This window comes from Triturus cristatus, chromosome 6, assembly GCF_964204655.1.
Source record: "Triturus cristatus chromosome 6, aTriCri1.1, whole genome shotgun sequence".
In the NCBI taxonomy this organism is placed as follows: Eukaryota; Metazoa; Chordata; class Amphibia; order Caudata; family Salamandridae; genus Triturus; species Triturus cristatus.
Genome location: NC_140589.1, coordinates 1631311581 through 1631327733, shown reverse-complemented (window position 1 = coordinate 1631327733; position 16153 = coordinate 1631311581). Strand labels below are relative to the sequence as shown.

Here is a 16153-nt window from a genome sequence, read left to right as displayed (position 1 = left end):
TTTCTGCACACATATTCAATAAAGGTGTACCTGGTAAAATGTATCATCGGAAAACTAAGGGGCAGTAATTCTGCATATCTCAGAATGCCGATTTGGATGGAAAATTCCACTTCCACCTAAACCAGTAGTTCCGAGATACTAGAAGTGAGATCCTAACTTTTAATTTTTGCAAAAGTGTTTGTGGAACAGAGCCAGCTCACACAACATAAATTGTCAAAAAAGACGCGATTTGTATGTGGATGTTCCTAAGCAAAAACTTTCCAAACGATACGAATTTGCACCTTTTTTTAGAGATATTTGCAAAAAGAAAACATCTTGGCTACTTCCCACATCTTAAACTGATATGACTTCTTTATTATAGGATAAGATATAAGATGCAAGAGGTAAGATGAAGTTTTCTTACAGTCAGCGGGGAAAATAATCACTTTTTCCCAATTTGTTACCAGGGAGCATAGCTTTCAGTGAAAGGAAGGTTGGCAAAGGTGGTTTGCTTACAGAGACTTAAAGCTATCATTGCTTAAAGGAGCCCATTGTTCAGTGGTCAATGAGTAACCCAGTCTAGATGAAACTTGTCAACTCTGTTGACCAAGAAGCTCTCGGTTTCCCTAATTGGATTATCACTAGGCACTTATTATATGGTTGCTACCTGGAAGGAGGGGGTGAGGGGTTACTCTCTGTCATTCTTTCTCTGAACTTTGCTTCTTGCTTACCTGGCTGTACTTCGGCCTTTGGTAGCAGGCGAGCTACTCATTCCAGCTAACGTCAGGGAGCTGGACAGATAAACAGCTCTTTCAGAAGCCATTCTGGAAAAGGGCTCAGAGAAGCAAACACTCCAACTCTAAAATGTCCGAAGACACCAAGGTGGAATCTCTTCGAATGAAGGAGAAGGTCGGTCTTGCTAATAACGGGTTTATTGCAGATGAAGGTTTAGAGGAGAAGGAGGGAGACGGCAGCTGCCCAGCAGAGCTCCCTGAAACCTGCACACTTGCCATCCAGGAGGCCGCTCCGCATCCCCCCGGCTCCGCCATCTTGAAGCCCTACGCTGGGATGCCAAAGGAGGTCCTGCTTCAGTTCTCCTCACAGGCGCGGTATAGGGTGACGAGGGAGGTGATCTTCTGGCTCATCATCGTTGGCACCCTAGCGATCATCGGGGCGACCATTGCCATCATAGCCTTATCTCCAAAATGTCTCGTCTGGTGGCAAGCGAGTCCCATCTACCAGGTCTACCCAAGATCCTTCAAGGACAGCAACATGGACGGCAGCGGGGATCTAAAAGGTAGAAACAAAGCACGCGCATGTTTCTGGTAGAAGACAATCCACACTTTTATTGCAAAGCTTCTGAGGCAGGTTTTTAATGGGGCTATTGCATGCACAGAACATGTTCGAATAACTAGGCTGTGTTTCAGTGGTTTGACAAAACTCCCTGTAAATTAATTATAATTTAAGTCAGCAAATGAGCAAAGAAGCAATCAGATCACAAGTCTTAGTACCAACGAATCTCGTGCACCCCATAAGTTGCACGTAGTGTTTTCTGACAAAGCAAAATTGTATGAAAGTAAATGTCACTAATAAATTCCTTTTAAGAAACGCTTCCATTTACATGTAATTGTATTGCCCTTGGTCACGTTCTCTAGACATAATGGTGCTTCAGTGTAATCCAATTTCAATGTGAAGTAACTGAAAACTTCTGGCTACTTTATCTTCAGAGAAAAGCATTCCCTAGTTACCTGACTAGTCTAGTTGAAAGAAGGCAACCTCTAAAATAATAAAGGTGGGTGGGAAATCTTACAATTCAATTTTCAGATTTAATTCTAACCATCTGTAATTAAAAATCAAAAAAGCACTAGAAAAGTTTGTTAACTACAAAATAGAACTTTTGTAGTGTTTTCATACTTTCACCCATGTTCCCGCCCTCACCTCTAAACTTAGTATTGTGGAGAACCCTGTGTACTTACTCCCATCTATGGAGGTAAATACGCACAAATGCTTATGTTTTGACTCAGGATCTGGGATTAACACATGTAGGTGTCTTTTTGCGCACCTCAAAGTGATGTAAGTGCACACAAAAATTGTAGAATCAGGCTCATTGTATGTTTTCCAAATTGCTTTGCTTAGATCACTATGTATATATGAAGGCCTGGTTGAAATCAATACTCATCATATTAATTTCAGGAGGTTTAAAGGCTGAGCGGACCGTGCTGGGATTTACACTTATAATCACTTTCATTCACAAAGCTATATCAGCCGTGAGAACCTCACTAAGGTATTTCACATGTTCTTCACAATGCTTTTATGGCAAGAGAGCTTAAATAGACAAAGTCTGCACATTAAGGCCCTCCTAAAGCGGCATAGGGAGCAGTTTACAAAGATTCTGAAAAAGTGCTTAAATCTAAGCCTCAAAGTTTCACACCTGTGATTGGCATTGGTTTGTACATTTTAGAGGATATACCCCAGAATACACTGGGAAATGTTTGCAAGTCATTGATAACCCCTCAGCCCTGTGCCCTTTTAATGATATTAGTACACGCTTAATTAAGCCTTCATAACTTTTTTCACAAACAATATCCACACCACATTTCTGTCATGTTTTCTCCACATATTGGGAATTCTAAAAAAAAAACTGGCTTTGTGGATTTACCTGGAAGGAATCTAGAAAATAGTCAAAATGTAGCAACATTTTGATTGTTTGGAAAATAGAAAATAGTGCTGTGTATAAAAGGGTATTTTTTTTCTGAAAATGGCGTAAGCCAAAGGTTTGCTGTGCTAAAATCACCCTCTTCCCAGGTTTCAGGGTTAGGCAGAATTGTAAAAAAACATTTTCTTCACTAAAGTGTTTGCAATTTTCTGAGTGGTAGCTAATATTTCCAATTTGTCTTGGGTACTACCAATTTGCAGTTTTTTAGGGGAAAAGAGTCATGAAACCCTTTGTTGAGCCTAGAATGCTAGGCATATCTAAGTAGACATCATTTTGAATTCAACAAGAGGACATATATGCAAATTGCTTTTTGTTTTCTTCAAAGAAACTATTTTTTTAAAATAAATAACTAATTAAACTAAATAGGAACAATAGAAATAGGGGACAGTGTTTTCATTTGCCATTATTAGCCGCCATAAGTGATCTACAAAGGTAATATTCTGTTATGTCTGTCAGCCTCTTTTGGTCCCATTGATATTAATATTTATGAGTTGTAAATAAACATGTGATACCCAGAGTCATCAACCAAGCTGAAGATTATAATATTATTGTAATGTGCAGAGACTAAGTATCAATTCAAATAGTAAAATCTAATGAATGAAAAATGGGTAAGAAGCGAAAGCTATGCCTTTTCTAAATGTGCCCCCGAACCTGAGTTTAGCAATAGTGGCTTTGTACAGCTGTGAATTTGGGAGCTACCCTTAATGTCATGTGATTTAGAGAACATTTTACGAAATGTGTCCTTTCTTGAAGTAAACAATGGAGAAGTAACAGTAGATAGTAACAAATATTGTACTCATCTGCATTCCCATACCTCATTGTACAAAAATGGTACCCATATTTGTTATGTAGGCATATCACCCAAGGCTCCAAAATGCAACTTGGAGACACCCAAAATTTTCCTTTGAATTTCAATATTTCTCTGGATGTGTGTAGATGCGATATTTAGGCCAGGGGCGGCCTGTACTCAGGGAAAACTACCAACCCCGGACATTTCTTAAAATCAGACACCCGGGTGAGTCTTGGTCGGTCCGGCTTACAGTGATCCTTACAATTATTCTTACACAGTATGCCCTGTAAACATCAAACTTCAGCTACAAAAAAGCATTTTCCTTACAGTTCTGAAAAGTTAAGTTCCATATTCTGAAAAAATCCACCACAATCCTACCACCCAGAGTTGCACCCTTCTGTTGATAAAAACAGTATACCACTTATGTGGGAGGACCATTAAGCAGTGACAGAAAAGGCCCCCAAATCCCCCATGAATAGAGAGATGTAATAGGTTGTTTGTAGGCATAGTATTGAGACTTGCACTATATTATGAATAAGAAAACGTGCTGGGATTAATGCAAGCCATCCACGCTGGATTCCCCAGGCTCTCCAGTGTTCAGAAAAGCCCAGGGTCTCCATAGGAGGTGGATATTTTGTTTTGCTCATATCTTTGGTGCCAATGTTATGGTCAAAGTCAATCAACAAGAGCCTCAAATCAATGCAATCGTCAAAGGTTATCAACGTGCCCCGCTATGTGCCACTTAAAATACGCCAGCTAGTGTGACCTGCTCTCTGTGAATGGAGCTGATAAAGTGCTTGGTTTTGTGGTGCCTAGATTATTGTCATGTGATTTATAAAGGCTACCTAAGAAGCTTACAGACATTTTGCAGAGATTTCAAAACTATGCTGTCAGGATGCCAATAAACCTGCAGAAGGACAACCTCATAAAGTTTGCCTTGAAAGCTCTCCACTAGTTTCCGAAGGAGTTTAGGATTGCCTTTAGTGTGTGCTGCTTTGCTCACAATGCATCCGGATTTATGAAACCTCCTGGTTTGTTCAACAAGTTGTGATTGCCAAAAGCAAGTGTTTCGTAATGATCATGAGGAATCTGTCAAAAATTGCAGGTGACAGTGACGCATATTGCCCTCTTCAATGTGACTAAGTGCATGCCCATGTTTTTGACCTTATGTGATTTAAATTAATGAACATGATCACATTTTGGGCAGTTTTAAAGTGTCATTCAATCATGAAAGCATATTATTTCTATGCCAGGTCTGGTGGCTTAGTTAACTAATGTCTCCACTGTAGGGCCCTATGTTCGACCTCCTGGTCACAGGCTCAAATCCTGGCGGGTCTACTCCACCTTTCACCCTTCTGAGGACGATAAAAAGAGTACCATTGAGTTGGGTACCAATAAACATCTGTTAATCAGCACCAAGATTCCCTTCTGGGTAGACGTACACTTTATGCCTATTAACGAACAGTTAGGCCAATAGGTTAGAGCCAGTATTTAGCAAGCATTTGTTTGTGATGCGCCACCATTAAATCAGAACTCTGGAGACACATCAACATTTGTAGTGAGTGTCCCTGCTCATTCAGACTGGGACGCAAAGGAGTCAGTCAGACACCAATAATGAGACTGTGCTTGTATAATATTAAGTGAGTCTTACCTCACTTAATTTAGCATTATAGGTAGGGCCTATTCAAGATAGAAACTTGTTTTACTTCATGAGACCTAACTGCTCCATATACCTGTTAACAGACATGAACAATTTTCAGGTACTTAAAGCGGGGTTTAAAAAAAAGCGATTTGTCTAATTAATCAGTAAATGGATGGAGTGGTTTTACACAATTGAATGGAGGGTGTGAAATGTGTTTTAGAGCGGTCTGATTTATATATGATTTACTCAATTACACATGAAATAAAAAGTGTAAGTTGGTGTCTTCTAAGTGGCATTGATGATTTGAAAGCAAATTGTATAGATTTTGTAACTGGTTTCTTTATTGCTTGAAGACGCATAGTTTACGCAAAACACATGGGCAAGTGGTCTAGACATTTTTAATGTTTTAACTTTTATATTGTGAAATATTTACTATAAATACATAATAATTTTCTTTTGCATGATGATAAAACGTATCTGTAGCATAGTAACTGTGATGGATGACAAGTGGCACGAACAAAACCGCAAATCTAAAAATGTGCAAACACTCTGAGAGGGTATCTGGCGTGATGACGTACACTAATACAAGCGCTTGAATATTTCCCAAGTAAACACAGTTGAATAATAAGTATCAAAGATGTCACCCACTGCACCCCGGCCATGCGTTTCGTTCGGATAAACCACCTCACATCGATGCTAAACACCCCTGGCCTTAAGATAGAAGTGGGAGAGGGTGTGGTCTGGCGGCTAGACTGCCGACTTTGGTGCTGGAAACCAGGGTTCGAGCCTCGGGGTCGCATCCACATTCTGTGATTCTGGGTAACTCACTGAAACTGTCCTTGTGTAACGTAACCGGTGCTCATGTAAACCGCTCCTATACCTACGGGTGGAGTTCAAGCTATATAAATCTGCATTATATAAAAAATAAATCACAAAGGCCTGTCACTGCGAATAAAGGGTGCGAAATGTTAAACTCTTCAAAGTAGCTAGAATTCCAGGAACTCTGCAAAGCTGAAATGTTCAGATAACAACTCAACTGAACGTATGACTTTTGGGAAGCTTCCGAAATATACTTTTAGTTGAGTTGCTATCTGAACATTTCAGCTTTGCAGGTAATAGAATAAATACATTATATACATTCACCCCCAATTTAATTGACTGAAATTACTTTTTTTTTTGAAACACTGGATATTGATATTTAATGTCGTTACCCAAATGTAGTATTTTCTGCAGTTTTGTAAATCAGATTTTTCTCAATGTGTAAATATTTATTTGGGAAAATCCGGCGCACTGATGTGCTCGCATTTGATCTTTTACGGTTGCTCTCAATCATCTAATTCCAACCATTGGTCACACTTTCTTAATGTGTTTGCGGTCTGGGGTATCGGGTGGCAAATGTGAAGAGAAGAACAAAACAAGCAGTAATCTGCTCCGCACACACGCTTTGAGAAACATGCGTGCACGAGAAGAGAGCATTGGAATGTTTGTATTTTTTTTTTTTACTCCGATTTAAGCACAATAATTGGTCGGGTCCAACCTTTACAATAATTGGATATATCATGTATTTCATCAGTATGGCAATATCGGGAGTACAAACCGCTACAATTCGTTCACAAAGGAAAATGGACATTGAAATCGCACCCAAATCATATTCCCTTTCCTACCCACTTGAGAATTTCCAAGGGAAACTCACTCATCGGTTTATAAAAAGCATAAGATTGGGCAACCGAAGGGATATTATTTATGTACTTTACTTTTGCTATAATCGCTGCACCGGCGCTTTATTTTTAACACTTAAAGTAAAGCGCCGGTGCCCGATTATAGCAAAAGCGCCCGTGATGGAGACATATGGCAGCTGCGCGCGTTCGCGCGCACATGCACGCAGGCTTTAGGCCAGCGGCTGCAGCACTTTGAAAATCCCCTTACAAAAATTCGAGCAACAGCGCATGCGCTGTTCTAGGCTCGACCTAAAAATTAAGGGAAGGGGGTGCACAGCCCCAAACCCCAAGCCTGAAGAGGCACTGGGGACTCCGTCCTCCAGGGCCACAATTCACTAGATGGGTAAGCCCAGAGCTGCATGCGCAGCAGGGACTGGCTTTACGTATGGTAAAAATGTAATACTTTAAATGAATAAACCCCTAGAAATTCACTGAAAAAACAAAGGTTAAAGTGATGTTATAGTTAGGGTCAGATTTCACTCATATAAAACCAGAGAATTTCAGCTAACTATAACTTACGCCACGCAATGCACTGCTTATGACCTCACATATTACATCACTCATGACATGGTCAGTGCCCCCCATCACTCATAACATGGAGACGCTCCCCCCCCCCCCAGTGCCTTGAGACCCTCGCGGTGAGTTGTTGTGCTTTACAAACCCCTGATTGGTTGAATGAGTACCATCACTGATGACATCTCAAATGACATCACTGATGACATCATCCACAGAACCACTCACACACCTACTCACACCCCCATGAACCCCCTTGTACTCCCACTCACACATCCGTACAACCACTGACATACCCATTCACAGGCCTATACCAGTACTCACACACCTACTCAGGCCTCCGTAGAGCCACTCACACACCTTCTCCCTCACTCGTATACCCACTTACACAACCATTCACTCACCCATACAGCTACTCATACAACCAGTTACTCACCCATACAGCCAGCCACATATTCACACACTCACCAATACAGCTACTTACACATCCACTTATTTACCTACAGTCACACATCCATTCACTCACCCAATCAGTCTCTCAACACAGCTGCTCACTCACCCATAGAAGCCCTCATACACTCACACAACCACTTAGATACCCATTCACATATCCATACAAGCACTCACACATTCCTGTACTCACCCATGCAGCCATTCACACAGACACTCACTGTCCAATACAGTCACTTACACATGTAGTCACATAACTAAACACCTTTAAAACAGCCACCTACTCACCCATGCAGCCACTTACACACCCAGTCACTTACTCATACAGCCATTCAGACACCTACTCACTCACATATACAGTCACTACAGTCCCACTTATCCACTGATAGAGTCATTAATACCCCACTTTTGCAGCTTGAGCGGGTGTGGTTGTCACTGCCCAGTTCTGTGTAACATGAAACATTTAAGTAGTTGTTAGAAGATCCTGGTCTCCATGAAGCTCATAAATATGACCTCTTGCTGTAGAAGGTTGGGAAGGAGTGCTGGATAGAAGGAGAGGTGGTGTGGATAATGGATGGATGTATGAACGTAGGGATAGACAGAGAAGATGGCTGGATGGATGATCAATGGATTGAGAAAAGATGAAGAGAAAAGACATGATGAATGGAAGAAAAGAAGGAAGTTAAGATGTGTGAATGGATAGAGAGAAAGATGGATATCAAGAAGGAAGTATGGATGGTGGATGACGAAGACAAGAAGTAAAAAGACAAAGAAGGATGGGGGAACAATCTCTCAAACAATTGCTGATTTGCTTGCCTCAACCGCTCGCTCGAGCTATTTGGGACATGGATCAAAGTGTGGGTATTTTATTTTTCTGGCTTCTCCCTTTCAGACTTTGATATGTCTTTGAATACAACACCACAGACTTACTTAAGCAATATGATAGATTGTGCCCTATTTACTTTTTGGCAAACATGTTTACCCGCCTCAGCCGTGTGTATCAACTGAAATATATATCCCTTCAATAATCTAACTCTGCAGTATTTATTGGTCCTGTATAGTAAATGTGCTGACAACAATGATTATAAAGAGAAAATGTTTGATGTTTTGGTAGTCACCATCTCAATTTTTTCAGGTATTCAAGAAAAATTGGAACATTTCCAATACCTGAACATAAAGACGGTTTGGATCGCCCCTTTTTATCAATCTTCTATCAAAGATTTCCGTTATGCAGTGGATGACTTCAGGGCGATTGATCCAACTTTTGGAACCATGAAAGATTTTGACAACTTGATTGCTGCCATGCATGATAAAGGTATGGTTGAACAGAATTAGGGATACACCAATCACCTTCCAGAACCAGTCGAAGAGGCTATGTGATGTCACTAAACTGTCAAGGCCCTTTTAAACATGAATGTTTCCTTGTCACAATACAGTCTCATCATTCTCTCTTATCTGCAGGGTTGAAGTTGGTGATGGATTTGATACCAAATCACACAAGTGATAAACACAACTGGTTTCAACTAAGTAGAAATCGGACAGGAAAATACACAGATTATTACATCTGGCACAACTGCACTGCTGGGGGAACTGAAGCCACACCTCCTAATAACTGGGTAATTATATCATTCACTTGAACAATTGAAGTGATCAATTGCACATTTGAAAGATATTATATAATGTCACAAGGGGAAGCATGCTTGGGGTTGTATAATGTTCTCTACCTTTCACCTGCCTTTTTTGCATTTTTAAGTGCTTTCACGAGTCATTGATTGTGAATATTCATTATAACACAGCAACAGGCTGCAGCATCAAAGAGAAAGAAAAACGTTAAAGTTCATAGGGATCTCCATGGTTTTAGCTGTGCAGCATGTAGAAGAGATAGGTTTCGATCAAATTATTTCACAATGGCTGACGTGGCCTACAGCGCCAAAGTACCTACAACTGAAAAGGGAAAGAAAACGCCTTTCTCAAGCTGGTAGAGAGCAAACATATGTTGGATGAAATCAATAACTTTCAAATTCTAAAAAGTTGTTTACTTTGCTGTCACCATTTCTGGCTCTTTCATGACTATGAGCAAATACTGTGAAACCATACAAGCTATAAACAAAGCAATAGACACACTAAAAATATTGTAAACTACGTATTCCCAATTTTTGCATTTTCAAAAATAGTTTTGCCTATCTGTATTACTAATGGGGTAACCAATTCTAAATACTAACATGGTATAGTCATTGGTATCCTGTAGCACATATTAGCTCCAAAAATATCCCGGGACATTCAGAGCATCCCTGAAGATGCCTAATCAATGCAGCAAATAGGATTTCCGTCTAGGCAAGACTAATGACTACAATATATTTTTGCACGTGTTACTCCCCATTTTAAGCATCTATCTGCAAAAATTGGCAGAAATAACATGGAGTATCCAGTATCAATGCTATTCACGAGGGAGGGTTTTGGTGCCCCTGTTTATGGGCCGGTACAATACAGATATCCTGTAATTTGAACAAAAGACATTTTCCATCTGTGCTAACGAAGTTGTTTTGTAATTCCTGCGACCAGGTCAGTTTTTATGGTAACTCCTCATGGCAGTATGATGACGCAAGAGAACAATGCTATTTCCACCAGTTTCTCAAAGAACAACCAGACTTAAATATCCGCAATCCTGATGTGCAAGCAGAAATTAAAGTAAGTCTTTTTTCACAGTTCTTTTTTTTATGGCGTGGACCCCCGCCCCTTATGTACAGTGTTTGTAGCATTCTATACATTCATATACATTTACAAAGTATAATGAAGTTTGAAATTGAGTTTTCACTGGAACGTAGCCAATATTATTCAATTTTAAAATCTAACGGTGTGTTTTTAGCAACAACTATCTTTAGCAAATGCAGAGTTGAGGTCTCTCATTTAGACTAGGCTGAGGCTGTCTGTCTATGGCTCATCTTTTCAAATATCGGAGGATTCAAAACTTTAATTTAGCTAGTGATTAAGGAGCACATATTGAGTAGAGAGTACATAGCCATCTTCCCACTGATGGAGGAGCAGCAAGTAAGCTTGTTCTTGTTTTTCCAAAAGAAGAAGGAAGACAAGAAGAAAGAGAACAGCAGATTCAGAAGGGAGAGGAGCATTGAGAATTCATTGGAAATGTCACCAGAAAGCAGCTATTTTCTCACTCTGAGTACATACAGGTTGTTTCAAGGGACGGTGTGGACCACGAGTTCAGGCAAAAGATGAAAGCCTAGCCACATATGGAACGGGACTGTGAGGACCTGGCAGGGTACACACATAAGATGCTGGCAGCTAGGGGAGGGGTAAACTAGAATGAGCATTTCATTTGTCAGGCCGGCCCCAAGGGCAGATGACAGAGAACGTATGTGGGCATCAAAACCAAAGGGCCACAAAATTCCACGGACTCCAAAGGAGCACCGGCTATTTGGAAATATGGGAAGGGAGAGTGCTCAAGGGAGGGGGTTAGCATGCAAATTCAGGCATGTATGAAGCAGTAGCATGGGAGGCCACTCAGCGTAATGAGGGGGTAGCATACAAATTCAGGCATGTATGCAATAGTTGCATGGGAGGTCACCCAGAGTAGTGAGTGTGGTAAACCAAAGGTAGCAGCTCAGAGAATAGAGGCCCCCCCAAAAACAGTAGGCTAAAGCTAGGGCCCAGCCAGATGGATGGGGATTGGGCCGGGCCTGATGAGGCAGGAGCCCAAAACACCAAGTTAGCTGGAATTTCGTCTCCAGTACAAATGGCTAATACCCCCATCCTTATGGGGCCACTAAGCATACTATTGAATGCTTACTACCAGGTGCCTGAGGCAAAGGTGATATTAAAAGACTTTGAGGAGGTTTTTCAATACTGTACGAAGGTCAGAAGGGGGCGAGGACATTCAAGAACCTCAGATTGGCAGCGGAACACCGAGGGGTCATGAGAGACACAGTGGCAAAGGAACTTAGGTTAGGAAGGATAGCCAGCTCAATGCTTGACCTCATCATATCACCACTTAGGATTAGTGCAAAAGTAGGGTCCGTGCCAATTCAGATAGTTCACCACCTGTCGTTTCCAGAGGGTAACTCGGTGATCGACAGGACCAACAATGATTAATGCTCAGTGATCTATGCCACCCTAGGTGATCGATTTGGAGAGGGCTTCTGCATAAACAGTGACTCTGGTGTAGTTCTACAAGGTCTACTTTCTCACCAACATCTGACACAGGTAAACTTGATTCAATTCACAAGCACTGAATGCGAAAGACCGGTTATTGTAGCCCCACAGAACCCCACTCAATAGATTGTTGAAATGGAATGATTAGTTTTGGGTTGCTAACAATCCCTAAACCAGGATCTGAGGCACCGTGCTGCCGGAAGCAGACGTATTTCGCTCTTCACAATATCACACACACAAAGGGAACTAAGAACAGACACTTTTAACTAAAAGCATTGATTGCAACAGGACACACCAGAACATTTCAAACATATTTCAAATGTCATTTAAAAAACTGAACACCCTAAAACCTAAGCAATCCACAAGGAGAGCATGGAAAGTTGAACTTGCAATCTAAACTTTCTAAAGGAGCAGCAACACACTGCATACCTTGTTGACAGCAAAAGCTGTGGTTATCAGTGAGTAGTGAAGGCAGTGTTCCTTGCAAAAGGAAAGCACACGCCTCAGCAGTGTCCTTCTCCTGGATTCAGTATGTTATCTGTATCAAGTGCAATGTAGCACTGGCATCAGTCAAGACTGTCTCCGGCAGTATCTCGTGCGATAACTTGGGTGAACAATCTCTCCTGACAAGTGGTCGAGTGGCAGTCCTTATATAAGAAATCTTATCTGAGATCGGTATCCATGGTGAACCTAATTACTACTGGCACATTGGGTCCTGCACTCACTAAAGTGATATCTGTGTGCACTCAGGACCGCATCAATTCGTATTGAAGCGATCCATATAAGTGAATTTTCAGTTAATGCTGTATATTCCACCAATCATCCTGAAGACATTTCGTCCTCCTGGAGAGTACGATCCATATCGCTACCATTCCAACCGAACCCAATGAATTAAGGGTTAGGACCATTGGTGTTTAAAAAGACCAGTGAATTGGCGCTTTTGACTTGAGCCTAAGGGCCTCTAGTTCCCAGGATTCCTTGTCCTGAAGACACTCTGACATCCAGATTGGAGTCGAAACGTCGTCGGCTGCCAAAAAAGGATAGTCCTGAGAACACCGGAACACACTTTAGTTCTAGACCTAAAAAGATTGAATCAGAATTCCTAATGGACATCCTTTGAACTCCAATAACCTGCCTTTTAATAGTCGCTATTGGCTTTATCACATGTTGGTTATGGCCACTTCACTGGGGTCACATAAAGTCACTTTCCTCTACTTCTTCCATAAGCGTGTAAACAGTATCAATATATATTATGTTGTGTGAGTCTGTGTTTTTATGAAAAATGTTGTATGTACAAATAAATATCACCCACTTCGGCTGAAGTGAGTGTTAATGATTTATCCCTGGGGCTACTTTTCTCTAGTTAAAGGACTAAATAAACACTACAATGTGTAAATTAATTTAGACAAATTATTCGGATTACTTTTCTTGTCAGGCTTGACAAAGTCGTTGCAAAACGTGATAATTTTGAAAAAGTAATATAATTTTTTCTTTGAAATGAGTTCTTTGTGAACGATTGTGCTTAAGCTGACTAGCTATTACCCAGTTCACATGGACGTATGGGTTGCTCTTGTGTTTTGATATATATCAGTAGCGGAACGAAAATTTAAGGGCCCCCCCTGCAATGTGCACAGAGGGGCCCCCACTCCGGATTCAATCCGGAGAGCTCAGGCCTGAGTACTGTGCTGAGGGGCCCCCTGCAGCTCGGGGGCTCCCCCGCACCATGGGGGCCTGCGTTACGCCTCTGATATATATAAGCCACACAGCTAAGGCACATGTCCTACCTTTTACCTACACAGCACTCTGACCATGGAGCTACCTAGGATCTACCTTGGGGGTGACCAAATGTAGTAAAAGGGGAGTTTCAGACGGGCAAACACTTTAGGTGCCATGTCCCTGTGGCAGTAAACTGCGCAGGTAGGCCCTGAGCGGCAGACGCATGAGACAGGTTGGAAAGGCCAATTTGGTGGGTGGCGCAAGCAGTGCTGCAGGCCCACTAGTAGCATTTAATTTACAGACCCTGGGTATATGGGATAAAAAAGTACAACGGGACTTACAGGTAAATAAAAAATGTCAAACAGGTGCAGACCAATCTTACCTAGTTTCCAAGAGAGAGCACAGGCACTTTAGCACTGATCAGCAGTGGTAAAGGGCAAAAAGTTTGGGGATAACACTGCAAAAAGGGACTGTTCCGACAGACGCCAATTCTAATAGTGTTGTATGAAGCTTTCTGTGTGAGAACCAATAAAACCGCCTGCCACACGGTCCTATGCAGCAATGTAACTTCAAAATAAATACACATCCCAATTCAAACAGAAACAACGTAGGTCTAAACATGTGTCTGCATGGAGCATATTTTAATTTATCAGAGAAGTCGCTAAATTAATGCGGTATGGGAGATTTGGTTTTTCCACATAATGGAGGGTTTCTTCAGACTTGTTGAAGTATTGTTTCTTATTTTTAATATCTATTTACAGCCGCACCAGAGGCATCAGGGCATGGGGGTCTGTCTTTTGCTCAACCTGCACTTCGCTTACTCAAATGTGAGCATTCTTTTCTATGATTTCATACTGTAATCCGGGCAAAACGAAATACTATTGCCATTGTACATTAGGTCTCTTGCAGGAGTCATCAAGTGAACCCTGTCGTTGTATCGGCGCATGCAAAGTATGACCATTCAGCGTAGGAAACCAGTGGCTGTTCAAGCCCTCTGTATCCTGTATCCTATAGCCCCTGCACAGTTTCCATGTCATTGACAATGGATGCTATGAATGACTCTAGGCAGGTTTCCATTGGATACTTCTTTGTCTCTTCAAATAATCCCAAGCGCTTTACATTGTTTCATCGAGATTTTTCATCTTAATCCGCTACTTTCTCTTCGACCAGGCCACAAATCCTCTCAGTGTCATGGAAGCAAACGTGATAGTAACAATGAATGACCAACAATATCTGTAGCAATTGATGGACATCAGGTAGTCAGTGTAGATTTGGGATTTCCTTTCAGTTTTGCGCTGGAGAGTTTGTTTTTAGTCTTGTAGCAATGGGTGGCGTTTCCATAAGGTTGGTAATATGTATTGTCAATTGTTTATCTTTTATGCTGGCATGACTTATCCCCAAAGCGGGGCTTGACCTCTCCTTTGTTTCTTCTCCCTGCCTGTTTATACTGTGCAATCATGGCCCTCCCATCCTGCTTCTGTCATATTCCTTCTCTGTACTTTGACATGTTTTTCAATGCAGGCCCTTCAACCTTCTGAACATCGAAAGGAAAGGGCTACTCAAACAAGTGGAATGATTTACCTTTACCGCTTATATCTGTAATAAAAAGCTTAGTATGTCTATTGCAACCTGGAGCAACATAAACTTCGAACTAAAGTCCAAATTCGATAAGTGAAGCCAAGAATCATTCATGACTCTCTTCAGTTTCACGTGATGAACATGAGCGAGGCAAAAAGTTTCGGGGGAAAAATCACCTGAGGAATTGTACATTAATGAAGATAACACGTCCTTGAACGCCTCTCTATGGCTCTCTGGGAAAGAATTGTGAAATGTTCCATGATTAGACAGACAAGGCTGCTGAACTCCAGTGCTACTATGTCTTGTGTTTTATCCTTGTTTACCACCCCTTTTTGATGCCCTCATGTCTTTTGATTTGTTTTACCATATTTCTATCCAAACCCCTGCTTTTAGAAAGTTTGAACATAAAACTCATTTCAAACTGGTTCAATTACGTTAAACTAAACCATTAACAATTCACAAAAAGAGTAATATAAAAATGAGCATGCCTGTAAAATACAGAACAAAATCCGCTGTGTATTTTTGATCCTACTTTCTGCTTAGGAAATTATGAGCTTTTGGCTTGCAAAGGGCGTTGATGGATTTAGAGTGGATGCAGCCAAATTCCTTCTAGAAGCCGAACACTTACGAAATGAACCTCAAGTGAATGCCTCTCAAAACGCGGTAATTACTTTTTACATCTATATTTTTCATTTTCTTTCTGTAATTCCTCATTGTCATGTTTGAGCTAATGGAAACTGTATCTTTGTTTACAGGTAGCTGTATTATTTTCCTATAACAATAGGTAGGAAAGACTCTCAACTCCACATACATAAAAGGTAAATAAAACATACAGAGGGCCAGATTCACAGAACTAACTTAAGACAAAATCCTAAATTTACTAC

General features: G+C 41.1%; 1 protein-coding gene across 1 annotated transcript in view; it reads left to right on the top strand.

Annotated features, from left to right (window-relative positions):
* Window positions 1-723: 723 nt before the first annotated feature.
* The window catches only part of SLC3A1 (solute carrier family 3 member 1), a 58306-nt gene continuing 42876 nt past the window's right edge, over window positions 724-16153 (top strand). The window contains exons 1-5 of the mRNA XM_085612775.1: window positions 724-1276; window positions 8944-9123; window positions 9270-9424; window positions 10371-10496; window positions 15813-15932. Of these exons, the coding sequence (XP_085468901.1) occupies window positions 844-1276; window positions 8944-9123; window positions 9270-9424; window positions 10371-10496; window positions 15813-15932 (1014 nt within the window). The 5' untranslated portion in view covers window positions 724-843. The remainder of the gene's footprint in view (window positions 1277-8943; window positions 9124-9269; window positions 9425-10370; window positions 10497-15812; window positions 15933-16153) is intronic.